The following is a 17347-nucleotide window of genomic DNA, read 5'->3' as shown; positions in this document are numbered from 1 at the left end:
TGGGGGATGAGATGCAATGCTGCTCCCTTAGCCATCAAACCCAGGCTGATTTCAAGCCGTGTTGTGCCGAGTACTTCTGGCACTCGCGTGGCCTTCCCGATGTTCCCGTGGCATCAGGGGCAGCTGGTGAAAGCCCAGGGTGAACGGGCAAAGGCACCTGTGCCAACTGAGACCCAGGTAACCTAAGAACTGAGGTCAGAGCAGGCAACTGAAAATATGGTTGGTTGGTTTTTAAAATAAAAACTATTTTCCTCAGCTCTGCAACAACTCAAAGTTCATTGCCTGCTAGCCTACCTGTGTGACTAACTTGGCTAGAAACCGCTGATTGCTGCAAAGAAAGTCTGGCTACTTTAGTTCACAGCATAGGCTTTTTCAATGAAAAGGAATTAGGGAGAAAAGAGTGAGGAGGAATTAAAGAGAAGGAAGGAGTCAACTACAGTGGGGCCTTGACTTACGGGTGTCCCGACTAACGAGTTTTTCGAGATACAAGCCGTCTCTCGGCCGATTTTTTGCTTTGAGTTGCGAGCTAAAATTTGGGTTACGAGCCAGCTTCAGATACCCGACTGCTAGTTTGCGCAGCGAACGCCACACATCACAGTGAACGCCACAACATCAGCCCAGCATCACGTGTCTCACTCGTTCACTTTTTGATTTGACATACGAGTAATTTGAGTTACGAGCTCCATCACAGAACAAATTCAACTCGTAAGTCAAGGCCCCACTGTACCTTAGAAAGAGGCTGTTCTGGGAAGAGATGATAGAGTGCCCCATGGGATCACTGTTAGATTCCACACGATCCCTGTGACAGGCAGCTTGCTACCTGACACACAACCCCGCACATTCACAGCGACAGGAGGACAGGAGCGTGTGGGGTTATCAGATAGATGGAGCTGGCCCCTGGGCTGGGGGTGGGGCCAGGGAACAGAGGGCTCTTTTTCCTAATTAGCTGTTTTTATACAGGGGACACATGACCCAAACACAACCACCAACTGTGTCTTTGACATACACAGGCAGAAAGGGGGAGCTGGGCTTTTGTTGGCCACAAATTCTTTCAACTTGCATGTCACCCCAAGCACAAAACTCCACAATGAGTCAGGGGAGCGGAACCGTTTCAGATAGTTTGTGAAATGGCCTTGGAAGCAGGTATTTCAACCTGTTTAGGGTTGAAAGACACTGCAAAAGTGATATTGGGCTACTATCTCTTTCTTTCATTTTCTAAAAGATTTATGACCATTTTTGCCATTTGCCTGAGTTGCCAATATATCCTAAAATTGTGTGTGCTTCAGAAAGAAATAAACACATTTAAGGAACCATATTTCTTAGTCATAAATTCAACCCATTCGTAAAACCCTAATTGTTCTACTGTCCAAACTGCCTTTATCACATTGACTGTTAACTTAGTAAAAACAAATGAATTTCAAAGAATAGTGTAAAGTGAATTACTTTCCCTGTCTAAAGAAGGGTACTTGGTAACATACATAGTTTAAGCAGCAGCAAACTGAAGAATAAAGCAAGGAGAAGAGGCATGCTTTGTGGATGTGTATATGTGTGTGATATTGTTGATTCTTTGATTTTGAAACAATGAAAAAAATCTCAAGTATTTTCCAACCACCCGCTTAACTGAAAGCAGTTCTGCACGGGTGATTTTCCCAGAGCCAGCGGCAACGTGTGCTAACACTAACTGTGCTGAGCTGGAAGCCATCAAACGCCACGCCTGATGGCCCTGCCCAGGTCGCAGCCACCAGCGCCCCTGCACACACAGCCCCGAGCGAATGGGTGCAGGCAGGGCCGGAGACCCTCCCGAGGCGGAGATGAAAGAAACCCACCACAAACGCCTCTCCAATTGGGTAAACACAGTCTTTCATGGATGGAGCTGTTTAGGAAAATAGCTCCTTCTTTGTTTCACCACAGTCACTCGGTTGCACAGCACAACTGGAAAACGGTGACAAGACCATAAAAAGCTGATGGAAACGCGTCAAATTAAACCCCGAGCAAACCCCAGAGCTGATTGGCTTAATTGGAGATAATGAGAAACGAAACCACATCTCTACTTGCAAAGTAAAATAGAGAGCTGAAGCAATTACCCAGAAAATTTACCAACAGCCCTTTGCTGAAATGCCTAGAAAATTGAGGCCACAGTGTTCTGAGATTTCCAATATCTGGTAATGCCTTAAAGTCCCACCTCACCTTGCTAATGATGACCTGGACTCAATGTATACACCATTCTTTCTGAGGGAAAACAGAAAATGGGGTCCCACAAGGGAGCACAGCACCCACCCCCGCCCCCCAGTGGCAATTGGGCTTCTGCCTGAAGAGGCTGTTCTAAACACCCCAGGGCAGATTTCAAGCTCCCTCCCCCACTTCCCCCCCACGCCCTGGAAAACAGTAGCTGAGGACTGAGGGTAGGAATGTCTCCTAAAGTGAGGAGAACCCCAAGGGTTGGTAAGACAAAAGGAAATGAATGGGAAGTCCTCTTCTAGGGATCAGACAGTCTACCCATCGCTGGAGTGCCAATCTAGCCCCTGCAAATGCTCAAACTCCGAGGCGTTCTCACGGGCCCAGGGAAGGGCGCACGGTGGAACCCTGCAACATAGCCCCTGCGGAAGCAATCTCGGCACATCTGGCAAACAGGGAGCCCAGCCACTGCCATCCATTCCTCGCTAAGCTCAGACATTGCCTGTGCCAACCTCCCACTTTCAGATTTGTGTTCTTCACCCTGACTACTCACAATTCACCTTTCTACCTGAAAGTGCTAAAAGACGGTGTCCCCCAGAACAGGTACAGTTCAGGGCAATGTCCTTGTGGCCGCAGAGACAACCAGTAACACCGTGGCTGACTCCAAGAGGTGACCTGGACAGAGATGGCGCAAAAACCAGTGTTTGGCAGCGGGGACGGCTGGGGTCTTACCAAAGCTGGGGGCACTGTGCAAGGTCATGTCCCGGATCACCCTGGTGCCAAAGCAGGACCACATTAGGAGGAACTGCTGGGCCACTTTCCTCAGGGACCCTTGTCTCTTGGCGGCCACCTACGAGAGAGTGAATGGCGTTAACATGCTGGACTTGACCCTTCATTTAGCACTGTCTTTAGAAACTGACGGGAAGGCTTATGTAGGTCTCCAATTTCAAAGTATGGAGCAATGGTTTTCAACTTTCTGTTTTTATCAGCAAAAATACATGTGAAAAAATGAGATCTCTCATCGAGGCCCAATGTACATAACGGGTGCTGGCCTGGCTGACGCGAGGGAGGGAGACCGGGGCCCATGGCTGCTGAGGAACCTCCAGGTGGCTCGCTGCGGGGCTCTGAACTACCCACATGTCACGAAGGCGAGTGACGGGCTGCAGGGCCCAGGGCTGCGCCTCCCACTCCCACCTACCAACCTTCACAACACAGCGGTCCACCATGGTGTCCAGCCACTCGATGTAGGACTCGATGGGCGACTGCTCCTCCAGCAGGTGGTCAAACTCCTGATACACTATCAAACAGAGGAGAGCCCACACCTCACCACACTGGGTTTAAACAGAGACACATCTTAAAAAGCACAAAGGCAGAAAACTGAAGAAATGAAAACCCCAGTCTTAGCAGGGCATTCAAGGCGTTGGAAAATACGCCCCAACTTATCCCTCCCGGCTCATCCCCATGCCTGTGAGCGCTTTACCCGGCCACCCCGTCGTCCTTGCCATTCCCCCAAGCCCTGCTTTTCTCAGGCACTTCCCTCTACTTGCACTGTTTGGTTCCTAATGGCCCAGGGGACACGACCCTCCTTGAAATCCTTTCTACCCTCTCTGTGCCCCTTACCAGCACTGACCACACCCCTCTATACATTCATAGCATTTTACTTTCTGTATTTTGCCTTCAGTATATCACTCATAATACTGTGTTGCGGTGAGTGTGTGTGTGCATGCGTGTGTTGTTGTTTTTTTTTAAATAAGTTTTATTACTTTTTTACAGACAGGAAGGGAGGAGAGGAAGAGAGTTAGAAACATCGATGAGAGAGAAACATCGATCAGCTGCCTCCTGCACACCCCCTACTGGGGATGTGCCCGCAACCAAGGTACATGCCCTTGACAGGAATCGAACCTGGGACCCTTCAGTCTGCAAGCTGACGCTCTATCCACTGAGCCAGACCAGTCAGGGCTATGCGTGCGTTTTTGTCCACTGTCTTCGTTAGCTGGTACGTGACCTGTGATGCAGTTGTTACCCGTGGGTGCTGGCTGGCCTGAGTGGACAGCAGCGCTGTTGCTCTCTTGCTCTGTGCCCTGTGATAGGGCGCATTTGATCATTCAAATGTTTTTAAACCACAACTATACTGGGCAGTAGCCTGACCAGCTTCTGCGACCTAAGTAGTAGATGCTTAATAAATATTTTTGCATTAAAGGAAGCAATTGCTGTGCCCTCAGTTCTGCAACAGGAAAAGGTGGATAATCGAACCACTCCCCCCCTGGTTTCAGCTGCAAGTCCGATCATGGATCGGGAAGTACTTTGCAAGCAGAGGAGCACTGAGGAAAGAGAAACATCTCTGCGGTGGTCTCCAATCTGAAACGTCTCTTTTCATTACTTTTTGTGTGTGTTTTATTTTGTTTTTTGTAAATCAAACCACAATTCAAGATCCACACGTCTGTAGTTTTCACTTGTTGGAGCGGTTTTATTTCCTCATTTCTCTGGAATGGCTGGTTGTCCCACTTTACTTAGTTGATAGCCACTAACAAGGTCAGCTTCCAGGACTACCGGACGGTCCTAACATTGCAGAATGAGCGGGGGCTTTAAAAGTCTGGTTAGTTGACCCGCCTCATATTACAGAGGAGGAAGCTAGGTCTTAATGAGGTGACATGATACACTCGAAGTTAGGGACAGAGCAGGGACTGGACCCAGGTCTCTGAGCTTCTCGTTGTGTTTTTTCGCCCTTCGTCCCACTCTCTGGGCATCTGAGCGGCTGGTGGTGGCAGTGAGCACTAACTGCTAATGGATATCCACTGCTTGCCATGTGCCAGGCACTCCTCTAAGTGCTGTGCGTGCACACGTTAACCTTAGACCATCCCTAGAATGTGAATGTCAGAGCCTAGAACGGTACGCGGTACGTAGCAATTGCTCAAGTGCCTTTTGTGCTCAAGTGTTTGTTGAATATGAATGAATGAGCATCCCAAGGAGGTAGATGCTATGCTTACCCTCCTTTACAAATGAGGAGACGGAGGCACTATGGAATACACAACTTTCTAAAGGTTGCAGAGATAGTGAATGGCAGAGGCAAGTTTAAAACATGGCCTGACTTGAGTGCTTGCCCTCTAACCACCTCATCTACCAGCACTACATAGGGCCCCAGGCACAGGGCACACACTGTCCCATTTAATCCCTCTGCGTTACCCCCATTTTACAGATTCGGAAGCCAAGTCACCATGCAGGAGAGCCAGGGGTTGAGTCAAGGTCTGTTGGGCACCCCAAGCCCATGCTCCTACCAGAGCAGCACTTACTCATTCCCACCAGCACGCTCAAGTCCCGGCATGCACTTTTTAATTTAAAGTAAGCAGAGCGTTCCCAGGCATGACTATCTCCCAAGATATTTTCTCCCAAGTATCTCCCCCAGGATACTTTCTCTTAAAAAAAAAAAAAAATCAAAATGACATGACCCTGGTAGCCCGTCTTACGCTGGATGATGAGTTTGCGGTGCTCCTCGTGGGAGTCCTCCATGGTGTACAGGGTTTGCTTGGTGATGCTGTTGAGGTCCACGTTCCTCCAGTCTTCCAGCATCTGGAATGTGATGTCCGCGCTGTGGATCACCGTTCGAGAGGCCTGTAATCCAATCCAGCCAGCTCCTTAGCTCAGGGCTTGTCAGGGGAGAAGCCCTTCACTTTATTTCCTTTAAGCCTTTTAAATGAATCTGCCAAGGGTATTTTGCAAACTACTTTGAAATTCAGAAAAATAGTTTTAGCAAATAAGTAGGTGAGTCCATAACTCAAGATCTGTACCCGTTTTCTCTGAGGCTCTCTCACACAGACCTCCTTTTCTTGCTAAAAAACGACCTCATGGTGGCCTAGGCCAGCGCCAACCATGCTGTTCCCAGCCCCGTGGTCTTGAGCCCTTGGAACAATGGGACGGGGCCCGGAGACCTGCCAGCTCTCTGATGCCAGCCTGTAGGACGGGAGCTCTGCGCTGAGTAACCTCTATGTCTCCCTCGCCCAAGTGCCAGTCCTGGAGCAGGAACGGTCCTGCTGCCCGGGCCCACCACAGCTCTGACCCAGGAACCTTTCAGTTTGTGTGTGTTTACATGTGAGTGCATTCTGACGCAGTTTGTAGTCTAGCTTTCTGATTTTGCTTTCTGTTTTTCATGTAACTGTAATGATTATAACAAATATAATTAAGATGGAGTAAAAGGGAAATTAAACCTTAAGACTTGGTAGTTTATGGGTGTGTGTGTGTGTGTGTGTGTGTGTAAGTTGTAGCTGTCTCAGCAAACCCTCATTGGTAGAACTTAGATTTGCAGGTTGAAGCAACACTTGGATCACTAATACTTGGAACCACCAAGTCAGAACAATATTGATAAAAGCAAAGAAAAACATTTCCTTTACTTGCATGTTTTCAAAGGAGTCTTTAGTAAAACGCAAATATATATATATTTCAAATACACATGGACATTATATGTCTCCTAATGCTTGTGAATTTCCAGGCAAAGGTAAATATTAACAACCTTTACACCCGGCCTGTCCGAACTCAAGTAAAAGCTAGCTTAGATCATCGTAGAACTCCGAAGGTCACAGAGGCCTGAATATATGAGTATGTGAACTGAGTCAGTCTCTAATGGTAATGAAAACAACCAAATGTGAAGGTCTGGGATTCCGCATACAAATATACTTAGATCAAATCCTGGCCTCGCTGCTGACCAGCTGAGGGACTTGGGGCAGGCTTGTGGAACCACCTGTTTCCTGGTCTATAAAATGGACGTGTCATAGGACCTGCCTCTCATGGAGGAATGCTGTCAAGGATTTATTAAGGTTATGTTCGAAGAGGGCACAGTTCAAGGAGTAAGAGCTGGATGAAAGAGGCAACTGCTATTCAGGTTCTCTTTGTAGTGATTGCAATGACACCTCAGGGCCTTTGCACGGGGTCAGTGTGCCGTCTGGAACTTTCTTCTCTCACCCTGCCCATCCCAGCAACCCTCCCATTATGTACACTCCAACTTAGCTGTCACTCCATGGACAGGCTCTCTCTAATCACTTTATCTCAGCAGGACCTCAATGCCCCATCATTCTCTCTTTCCATTATGTTTCCTTCATAGCACTTAACCACTTTGGATTATTTTTTATTTACTTTTTTGTCTGCTGAGGGCAAATACCACTGAGCATACATAATGCCTGGCACACAGTAGGCACTCAAAAAGATTTTGTGGAGTGAATGGCTGAGATATGAATGCCAATTTGCTTGCTCAGTATATCCAAAAGGGTCTGGATATTTAGATCTCAGGTGTAAGTACTGGGTTGGGGAGGGGTGTGTTTTTGGTCGGGTGTTGTATAGTCTGACTTGCCGTGTGTGTTTAGGAAAGCTCGCTGGGATACTAAGATGTTCCAAGAAATGTTCTTAGTACCAACCCCAGTCCTCTGGCTGATCCAGGAACGTGTCTGATAGTGAGATGGAAAGGTAGCATTTGCTGATTAAATTACACATGTCAGCGTGGAAAGTAGAGAGGAAGTGTGAGCACACGCACACCCTTACACGTAAGTGTAGGTGCTTTTACCTACCTGTGCAGTAGAGAGGGCCAAAGGCTTTCCTAAACTCTTTGAACCCCAGGTATGCACCAAGACCATGTCTAGTTCCCTGATGTGACCAGAGGCATGCTCCCTGGGAAACACGGCAGTGTGTCTTTCATTTGCCAATATTATTTTCTTCACTGAATCCCATTCATCTGTCAGGCTCTGCCACGTCCCAGAACAATGCCCAGTGTGGCCTCTGTACCTGCCTACAGGAACGTGGAACGGTTTCCCTCTGGTCTCCAAATCCCTCCCTGTGCTGTTCATGCCAGGGGCAGAGCAGGAACAGGGAGGTGTGTGGGTGCAGTTTTACCCGTTCTGGTTCCCAGCCTGGAGCCTGCCTCAGGCACTCTAACTCGAAAGCGCTCCCTCCCACCTTGACCTTCAATAGCTGGCACCAACCCAGAACCAACACTATAAGGGGGGGTTGCAAACCCAAACACAGAAAGCAGGCAGGTGACACACGCGTGAGGGTCAGTGAACGAGAAGGTGGGAGACGAGGACAGTGCCGCTGGAGAGGTGCTCAGCCCGCCCAGCTGATCACAGCCTCGGGGAGGTGTAGCGCTGAGAGTGCTAGCTCTTAACATTTTTCTACAGAAAATTTGGGTGTTCAGCTGTCATCTACAAGTTTCAATTATTGGTGGCTGAGTAAAAAAATGTCTTTGAACACATGCAAATCAAGTAAAAATAACCCCACACATCTGAGGGCTGATTTGACCTGCAGCCACCAGCTTGCTCCCTCTGCTTTTAGATCATTAAAATGTTAATGAATGAATGTTAACGGGCTACTCACAGTCCCTTCCTTAAGGTGCAAAATTAATAAAAATGCAAAGCTTTATGCCATCAGTTATAAGTATGGAGTTATAGCAGAATCTTCCACTTTTTACTGTGCTACACTTTTGCTATTTTTGAACTTTGTAAATGGTAAGCATATGTCACTTTCGTGCTCCAAAGAACAGAAATCTAGAAGAACAAATAAAATTGGCTAAATATTTAACATGCCTCGTGGCTTTGAACTCTTTTGGATGACACAAAAACAACAAGTAAGTCATCCTCCATATCTGTTTGAATCACCCATTTCAGTGGCTCACAACCAGGCATACCCTGCCCAAGCTACACTGCAGGGTCGGGGGGGGGGGGGGGGGGGGCATTCCTGACTGTGACATCCAGGTGGGACTTGGGGGCTGGGGAGGGGGTGCTACTGGCTGGCATCAGGTGGGTAGAAGGCAGAGATGCTACTAAATACCTACAAGGCACAAAACAACTTCTCACAGCAAAGAATTATCCAGTGTCAGAGAAACCCCAATTTACAGAAGGGAAACAAACTTGAGACCCTAGAACAGGTTAAGGGGCAACTAATGTCAGACATTATTTTGTTAGTTGAAGCTATTTCGTGATTGGCTAATGTTTTTATTCCTTGTCTGTAGAAACTAAAGGTAACAGCTGCACCCCGACATCCCATGGGCAGCTGGTCTGTTGATCTGCCCTCATTTGTAATGACTCAGCAGTAGTTAGAACACAGCGCAGGACACATACCTGGCAGAGATGATTTAGTGAAGTCTGCCGTCTCAGAATTTGGGAAAACCTTCTGGACACTGAAAGAAGAAGAGGCAGTTTGAAATATTTGCAGGCTTTATGGTCCTGCTTCAGATTTTCCAGGGGCAGATTTCAAAAAGTAACTTTCGTATTTACCTAAGTCTGTCTCACTGTCCAACTCATTTTAGAAGCCCACTGGCAAAACCCAGTGTTTGAGTCTTTGTTTTCCCGTTTGGACAACTATTTCCTAAAATGGCGATATCTGGGGCATATGTTTCAAAGTCACACTAGCAGGTGTGAGAAATCGTGGTGTCAATCAACCGTGAGTAAAAGCAATTATTTACTTGTCTTTCATTTAGCTAATTGCAGGCTCAATCCCTACTCCCCATAAATAATTGCAAGAATCAAGTGGGAGCTTTGAAGAAGGTCCTTACAATGCAGTCTGTCTAATAGGAAGCCCTGAGCGAGCCTCGGGGGGCGTGAGCTGCTAGGGGTGGCTCCGACGATGGAACCCCGACCTGCTCCTTGAACATGGCTTTGCCTTGGTCATCTGTCCCTTTTAGCAAATGAACTCCATGACCCAGTGCGTGTTCTGATGGTTCTGTGTCCTATGGTGACACAGTGGGCCGATGATTTGAAGTGGTGTGGTCCTGTTCCGTGAATTCTGAAGCAGACAAGCCACGTGCCTGCCCAGGGTCTTCATTCTTACCATCATTTGGAGTGGTGTGTGTTTCCACTCCTTGCCCATTTTCAAGGTGCACCCCAAGGCTCCCTGGGAAGAGTGTGTGTCCCCGGGCACCCACAGGTGGAAGGTCCCAAAAGCTCCTCACTGCCAACTTTCAACAGGTTTGTTTTGTCAGCGTAATTAAAACGGGCACGGGTATTCTTCTCATTAATTTCTGAACTGGTCAAGAAACAATCAGAAGTGGCCCTGGGATTATTGTAATTTGGACTTGGAGCCAGCTTGGTTTGAAAAATAAGGCGTGGGGTGGAGGAATGGGGGGGGTGGGGGAAGGGGACAGAAGAACTTCTAATTTTCCAGGCTGATCAATCGTTAATCCTTCTCCTTAATTACTTTTTCTTTAACTTTGTGATGTGGAATTTAGTGCTGGGGGAAAGAAAAGAACTGAGAGCCGTGAAATAAAGTGGGCTTTATCAGTAGGTGATGGGCACCGCAGGCGGCCTCAGAGCCGCTGAAAGGGCCCCTCCGCCTGCGGAGAGAGGTAATTTGATCTCCTTCCTTTTACTGGGGGCACCGATTTAGGGCAAAGGCAGGTTGTATTCAAATGCGGTTTTAAGAAACATATATCTTAAAACTTTGATTTGCTTGAAATCATTTCGCCTTTGTTTAATAGTGAGTCTTCCCACTAGTGCAGACACATCAGGACAGAAATTGGACCAGTTTCCTCAGGCAAAAACAACGCTGGGGAGTAAGGGCACCACTCAGCAGAGAGAAGATTTGCAGTCCCAACCCCTATGAGAAATATTAATTTGGCTTGCTCATTAGGCAGGCCATTAGATATGTGAGACCCACGCTGTTTTCTGTCTCCTGCGACCAGTTTCGTTTGTGGGCAGGCACTCAGGGGAATCTCCGGGTCTGGGGGCTAGACAGACGGGAGTTGGACTCCGGAACTCTAGTGACTGGCTGTGAACAGCAACACTGAAGCCCCATCTGTGAACAGCAACACTGTGTCCGACACCGAAGAGGTGGCATAAGAATGAGTGAGAGAAGGCCCATGGAGGTGATGAGCAGAAACGCTGGTGTTTCTGTGCTGGGAGACAGATCTGGGAGCAATCTGGCCCCTGCTACTTACTACCTCCCTAAGCCTGTTGCCTTTTCTATGAAAGCAGGTGTACCACCCGTAAGAAACATTTTGTGAGGATTAAACAAGTTAATGTATGGAAAGTGCTAAGCATAATACTTGGTGCTTTGTAGTAACACACAGTAAATGGAAGCTATTGTTGTTATTATTTTATGTAAGATGTTTGGCACAAAACTGCTTTCCCCCTTCCCCTCCACTCCCAAACTCAGCACTTACGTTCAAACTTGATGTTCCGCAGGTTTTCTGGGAGGTCGTGAAGAGCCACTTTCAGCCACTCATCCAGCTGCTTGGCAAACTTCCGGATCACCTGAGTTAAGCTAGAAAGAGGAAGGATACATTTTAAGTGCCTCGTGTGTGGCCCAGTCCTTCCACCAGACTGCAACCAACAGGTGCCACTCGTAGCAGCAACCTCAGAGGCGAGGCTGGCAGCCCCGATCTGCAGAGCTGGTGGGTCTGAGAAGGGCATGAGCAGAATGTGCTCTGTGCCCGTGCTGGTGGACAAGGAGACCCTGCAGGCACAGTGCAAGGCTGGGCAGCCATCAGAACTTTCTGCAAGCAAAGCATCATCCTCCGTGTTTCTGTAGAGCCTGTTATAAGGGGTGAAGACAGTGGCCAGTGGGCCTCCCAGCACCGATTTGCAATTGGCCCCTCCTCCTCATGCTGCCCAGCTTGTCCCAGCCCCCAGTCGGACAGGAACCCTGGCAGCATATGGGCATGCCTGCCCACCTGGCTTGGGCCCAGGCTTACCAAACTGCTTGCTGCTTGGAAAGGACTAGGAAGCAACAGCGTATTGTTAACTTGCAAGCAATCCTGACATGGACCTTGAACTCAGATTTGGGAAGTTAAGGATTTTTTTGGAGCAGGAGGTGGGAGGGGGCTGGAGGGGTGAAAGGTCAGGGAAGGGCAGTAGGTTACAATGTGAGATGGAAATTTGGAGTTGAAAAGACATTGAGCACCATTTTCAGGATCCCACCTGCACAGAGCCCTCACTCTAGTGTCCTCCATGTAGTCCTCCTTAGTCATGCGGGCCACAGGGACCTCTCCACACACTGACATACAACCATCCTTGCCTTCCACCAACGCTACCCTGTTCAGTCTCCCACCGACTCTCCTGTTCCACCATGATCACCAACCTCCAGCCCACTGGGCAGTCCTACCATGTTTTTCTGCTCATACATTCTTTCCTTTTTCCATGACAAAGTCCTACCTTCTCCCAAGACTCTCACACCTCCAATCCGCCTACTTCCCACTCTTTACCAGCAGGTCTCACCACCCCCTATTTCTTGATAGAATCAAAGAGCCAATCCCCTATCTCAGCCCCTCCTGCCTTCTCAGGAATCTCACATTACTGACTGCCGCTTCCACCCTATGCCCCACCTCTTCCTCTGTCCTGGGTCATTCTTCTCTACATTTTAGTGCTCCAACATTGGCTCGTCTTCAAAACAAAACAAAAAAACCCTCTCATTTCTTCACTCCTCAAGCTACGACCCTCTTTCTTCTTCTTCACAGACATACTTCTTCAAAGTTGTCTAGATTCTGTCTCCCCTTTGTCATCTCCTCTTCACTCCTGTCCCTCACCCAGGGAGCAACCTCCATCCCTGACTCAAACCCAGTGGACTCATTTTGGTTCTCATCTTGCTTGACATCTGAGCAGCATTCGGCTCTGTTAGACACATTTGCTTCCTCCTGTTGGACACATTTGCTTCCCTTGGCATTTGCGACCCTCTGAATTCTGGCTCCTCCCCCTCAATCACAAAGCTCAGCCCCCTCTACCTGGCCGTTATGTCTTCCAGTTCTTTCAAGACTAGACCTGGGTCCTCTCATCCCTCTGGATTCCTGCCCTGGGTAGTTTCTCTATGCCCACAGCATCAATCACCATCTACAGTCACTGTGATATCTCCAGAGCAGGACTCAGGACTCCTCCATTTGGAAGTGCAAAGGCACATCCAACTCAACATATGCAAACTGAACTCATCATTTCCCCGTCAGAGCTGGTTCTTTTCTTGTATTCCCTACTTCGTGGAGATTCTACTTTCCATGAACTTTGTTTTTAACTTTATTATAAAAAAAATTTCAAATATACCCCAGGATAAAGAGAATAGCATAATAAACCTCCAAATATCTATGACCTAGCTTCAATAATTAGCAAACGGTTTGTCATTTTAATTTATCACCATGCTATTAGTATACCTAACAGAATGAACAGTAATTCTTTAAGATTATCTAAAGTTCAGTCTGTACTCAAATTTCTCTTAAATAAATCTTCTAGTTTGTTAGTATCTGGATCCAAACAAAGTCCACACATTGTATAAAAAATATAACATTGCCTTGTTCTATTTCTTAAGTCTCTTTAAAAGTTTATTTCATGCCATTGGTTTATGGGCACCCTCATGTTATTTATTCCCTGGAATGCCCCACAGTCTGATTTCTTCCTCGTGGTGCATTTTACCTGCTCACCTATCCTGTGTGCTTTCTACAAAGTGGCAATTAGGTCTAAAGACTTAAGTTCAGTTATGATTTTTTTTCTTTTAGGCATAGAAAGCTTCATAGGTGGCTGCCCACTGCATCACATTATGAAGCTTATAATATCTCCTTGTTCCTCTTTTAGTGCAACTAGTGTGAGACTCAAATAGTCTCTCTTCCCACTGCCAGGCATTACAGATTTTATCTTAAGTTACCTCTCAGCCCCCTCCAGGTTTCTCCCACTTCAAGCTGTCCTCATCCTTCACCTGGGCCCCTGTAACAGCTTCCTCAGAGCCTCCCTGTGCTGCTCACCTTCCCACTTCCACCCGATCTTTCAGTCAGAGGGATTGTGCCAAAGCACTTGCAATCCTGATCTGTTTCACCTCTGCTTGAAAACCATCATCCTCACACCCAAAGCTCACACTCTAGCCTTGTTTCCCACTCCAGCCTCACTGTGTGGTTCCTCCCTTCATCCACATTTCAGCCCCACGGGCCTCTGCCCCGTCTTTGCCACCTCAGGGCCTGTGACCTTGGCAACCTTTCATCCCACTCCTCTTTACCTACTCAGCTCCCCTTCCTCCATCGGATCTCAGACCAGGTGTTACTTCCACAGGAAAGCCTTCCCTGAAGCCCCATCATTGGGTCAGAGCCCCCAAGGATTCCTCTGGACGGGCCCTGAGCTGTGACAGTTGGTCATCATGCACTCATTTGTGCGATTATCTACTAACTTCCATCCTTCCCACTGGACTGTGTGTGCCACAGTAGCCTCAGCACCTGGCAGAGTGCCAGGCACCTAGTAGGCACGTAAGAAATGTTTGTTGGATGTGAGGGCGATCTGGCTGCGACATCTGTCACCCCATTGATCGCCAGGGTTGATTGGGCTGATCTGGCTGGCTAGGCGGGTGTCCCCCTCCTCACTCACTGATCCATGTGCGTCCCTCCCGAAGCTGGAAGCTGCTCGGTCAAAGAGGACGAGCCCCTCCCTCCCCCCCCCCCCCCCCCCCGCCCCCAGGAGAGGACTGGTCTTCAGTCAAGGGTATACGAGTAGCTGCGCTCCCCTGCTAGAACCTCCAAAAAAGCTCTCAAGAAATGTTTGTTAAGTGAAACAAATGGATTAATGGCTCCCAACCCCCGGTGCACCCAGCTCAGATGTATTCCCCACAAGGCCCTACCCAAATGCTCCCCTTTATCTCTCTGATTTCAGCCCCTCCCCGCAGCTCCCCTGATTCCCACGGGCACTAGCCCCCTTTCTGTGTCTCCAAACCCCTGCCAGCCTCACCAGGCCCTTTGCACTTGCTGCTCCCTCTCCCTCTGCCTAGAAAGCCGCTGCCCCAGATAGCAGCCTGGCTCCCTTCCCGACCAGCTTCCCAGCTCTCCCCACCATCTCAACACTCTCAATCCTGCCATATGTTTTAAAGATTCTTTTGGCTTCTGTGATGCAAATCAATTGTAGGAGGGTGAGGACAGACAGGGAGAGCTGTGCAGAGCTACTGCAAGAGTCCGGGCAAGAGGGAGGACGAGGGTGGTACCAGTGGAAATAATGTGATATGGTCAGATTAAAATATTTTGAAGGCAGAGCCAACAGGATTTCCGGTGAGTGGATGTGGGTGTGTGAGGGAAGAAGGAAGTCAAGTATGTCTTCCTGAAAGGAAAGGGATTATGCGCCCTGTGCCTGTGCCTAGCAGAGTGCCTGGCACAGAGGAAGTGCTGAATAAATGTTGAAGACTGAGTGGACCCAAAGCCCTGCCACTTGTAACAAAGCAAAGCTTCTAAACCAGTATCAGTTAGTAGCACATTGGACCCGACTTCTGAGATTAAATCTCAGAACATTTGGCTGCTCTTAACGGAGGTCAGAATCTAGAGAAGTGTCCAGAGTGACCCTCCTGTGGCTACTGGACTGGTGGGGACATTGCCATTCTCCGTCCATGACACATATCCAAGAGGATTACTCGCGGCTGGAGTGGGGAGCTGGCCTTTGTCTGGGAGCAGCAAGTAAGCAGTAGGATTGCTGATGGGGCCTTTCACTTGGTGCAATTGATTGGCTTAAGCTGAAGAAAGGCAAGGGGAGTTCTGCCTGGAAAAGTTTCTATTTTGGGACTCAGACGTGGGGCTGCAGGACTTTGAGTAACCTAAACATCTAGGCTGCCCTGATGGGGGTAGGGGGTCCAAGGAGCTGGCCTCCCCTCATCACCTGGTCTGAGAGATGCCTCCCCACCCACGCCTCCTTCCTGTAACATCAGGGGATGAGGACCACACCGCTTCTTGACATACCTCCTCCCACAGTACACTTGCTGCAGCCTGACTTTTTCCTCTGCTGACTTATCCTGCCTCCCTCCTGGGCCACTCCCTCCCCTTTCCTCCTCCCCAGGCTGGCTCTCCCAGGGCCTGCCCAGCACATGCAGGGCTTTGGGTTCACTCAGTCTTCAACATTTATTCAGCACTTCCTCTGTAGCAGGCACTCTGCTAGGCACAGGCACAGGCACAGGGGTGCATAATCCCTATCCTTTCCCTCCCTTTCCTGCCGATGCTCCCACATCTTCCGCCCTCCCCCTGCATCTTAGCTCCACACTTGAAACTGCCTGAATGACCTCCAGCAGTGATGCTGGTACAACAGCAAAGCGTGCTAATAGCAGCCACTTTTTAATGAGTGCAAGGTGACAAGCACTAAACACTTCACACGCATTTTCTTACTTACCCCTCCCCAACAAGTAGGTGCGATTGTTATTCCCAGCAGGGAGGTGAGAAACTGAGGCTCAGATAAGTTATCTTATTTGCCAAGGAGATGCAGCAATAAGTGCAAGAGCCAAGATTTAAGCCTGGCTGCAGGCTGGGTGATGGAAACACCCACACTGCGCAGGCACCTGAGATGCTGGACTCCCCTCGTCCAGACCAGGGCCTCCTGCTGCTTTTCGGCCACAGGCCTGGCTATTGCTTAGAATTTCAGTCTTCTCTTTGCTTCACTGATACCTTACCCTTCTTGCCCATCCATCCCCAAGCCCCTACACCCAAACATGCTTCCTTACATCTGCTAGACCAATGGTTATTAACAACCATTGTGCCAGCTCCCCTTGAGAGGTCACAGAGGTGAAAAGCCCAAGTTTGAGAAGGATCTATCTTTTTTTGCAAATAAGAGTGCATGATTCATGGTTATCTCTATTATGTTGTCACTTACTCACCAGAAAGCATATTTCAAAATGCTTTGCAGAGCAGGGAAGGAAGGGGCGGATGGTCTGGCAGCCGCACCCCAGCCTGGGCAAGGAGGGCTGTGAGAACTGCTAGACCTGATTCTCATCCCACCCCGGGCCTGGCACAGGGCCAGGCACACAGAAGGCGTGCAAAGAAGTGAGGGACAAATGAATATAAACAACTGAAAAGTCAGCTGGTCTTTTCAATAACTTTGTCTTCCTGATTTAATGGAAAAGGCACTGGATTTATAAGCCAAAGGTCATTTTGGTAATTAACTATGTAATTTTAAAGAACTGTCTCCTCTGGCAGACTGTAAGTTCAGTGAGGGCAGGGTGCACGTTTATATTCTTTAATGCTGCATTCCAGGACCTAGCACAGTATAGTAATCAATACACCTTTGTTTAATGAATGAATGAATATTGAGTTCTGGCTGTTTCATTTATTTGCAGGTGAAGATGGACAAGTGATTTCAGCTCTTAAGCTTCAACGTTCACTTCTACAAAAACAAGACAATTACAGAGGAGGAGGCAGGGGTTAGTCTTTGTTTGTACCCCATGCACTGCTTTATAATAAACTATGAATGCCTTGTGTGTGTGCAGCACC

At 48.4% G+C, this 17347-nt stretch overlaps 1 protein-coding gene across 1 annotated transcript in view; it reads right to left on the bottom strand.

The window, feature by feature from the left end:
- Positions 1-17347, bottom strand: part of RFX4 (regulatory factor X4) — a 131711-nt gene that overhangs the window by 32285 nt on the left and 82079 nt on the right. Inside the window, exons 9-13 of the mRNA XM_036300786.1 lie at positions 11312-11412; positions 9273-9331; positions 5640-5784; positions 3378-3472; positions 2908-3025 (exon numbers count right to left, since the gene is read on the bottom strand). Of these exons, the coding sequence (XP_036156679.1) occupies positions 2908-3025; positions 3378-3472; positions 5640-5784; positions 9273-9331; positions 11312-11412 (518 nt within the window). The remainder of the gene's footprint in view (positions 1-2907; positions 3026-3377; positions 3473-5639; positions 5785-9272; positions 9332-11311; positions 11413-17347) is intronic.

Source organism: Myotis myotis, unplaced genomic scaffold (genome assembly GCF_014108235.1).
Source record: "Myotis myotis isolate mMyoMyo1 unplaced genomic scaffold, mMyoMyo1.p scaffold_m19_p_3, whole genome shotgun sequence".
Classification (NCBI taxonomy): domain Eukaryota; kingdom Metazoa; phylum Chordata; class Mammalia; order Chiroptera; family Vespertilionidae; genus Myotis; species Myotis myotis.
Note: the sequence above shows the minus strand (reverse complement) of the source record. Positions and strands in the feature narration are given on the sequence as shown.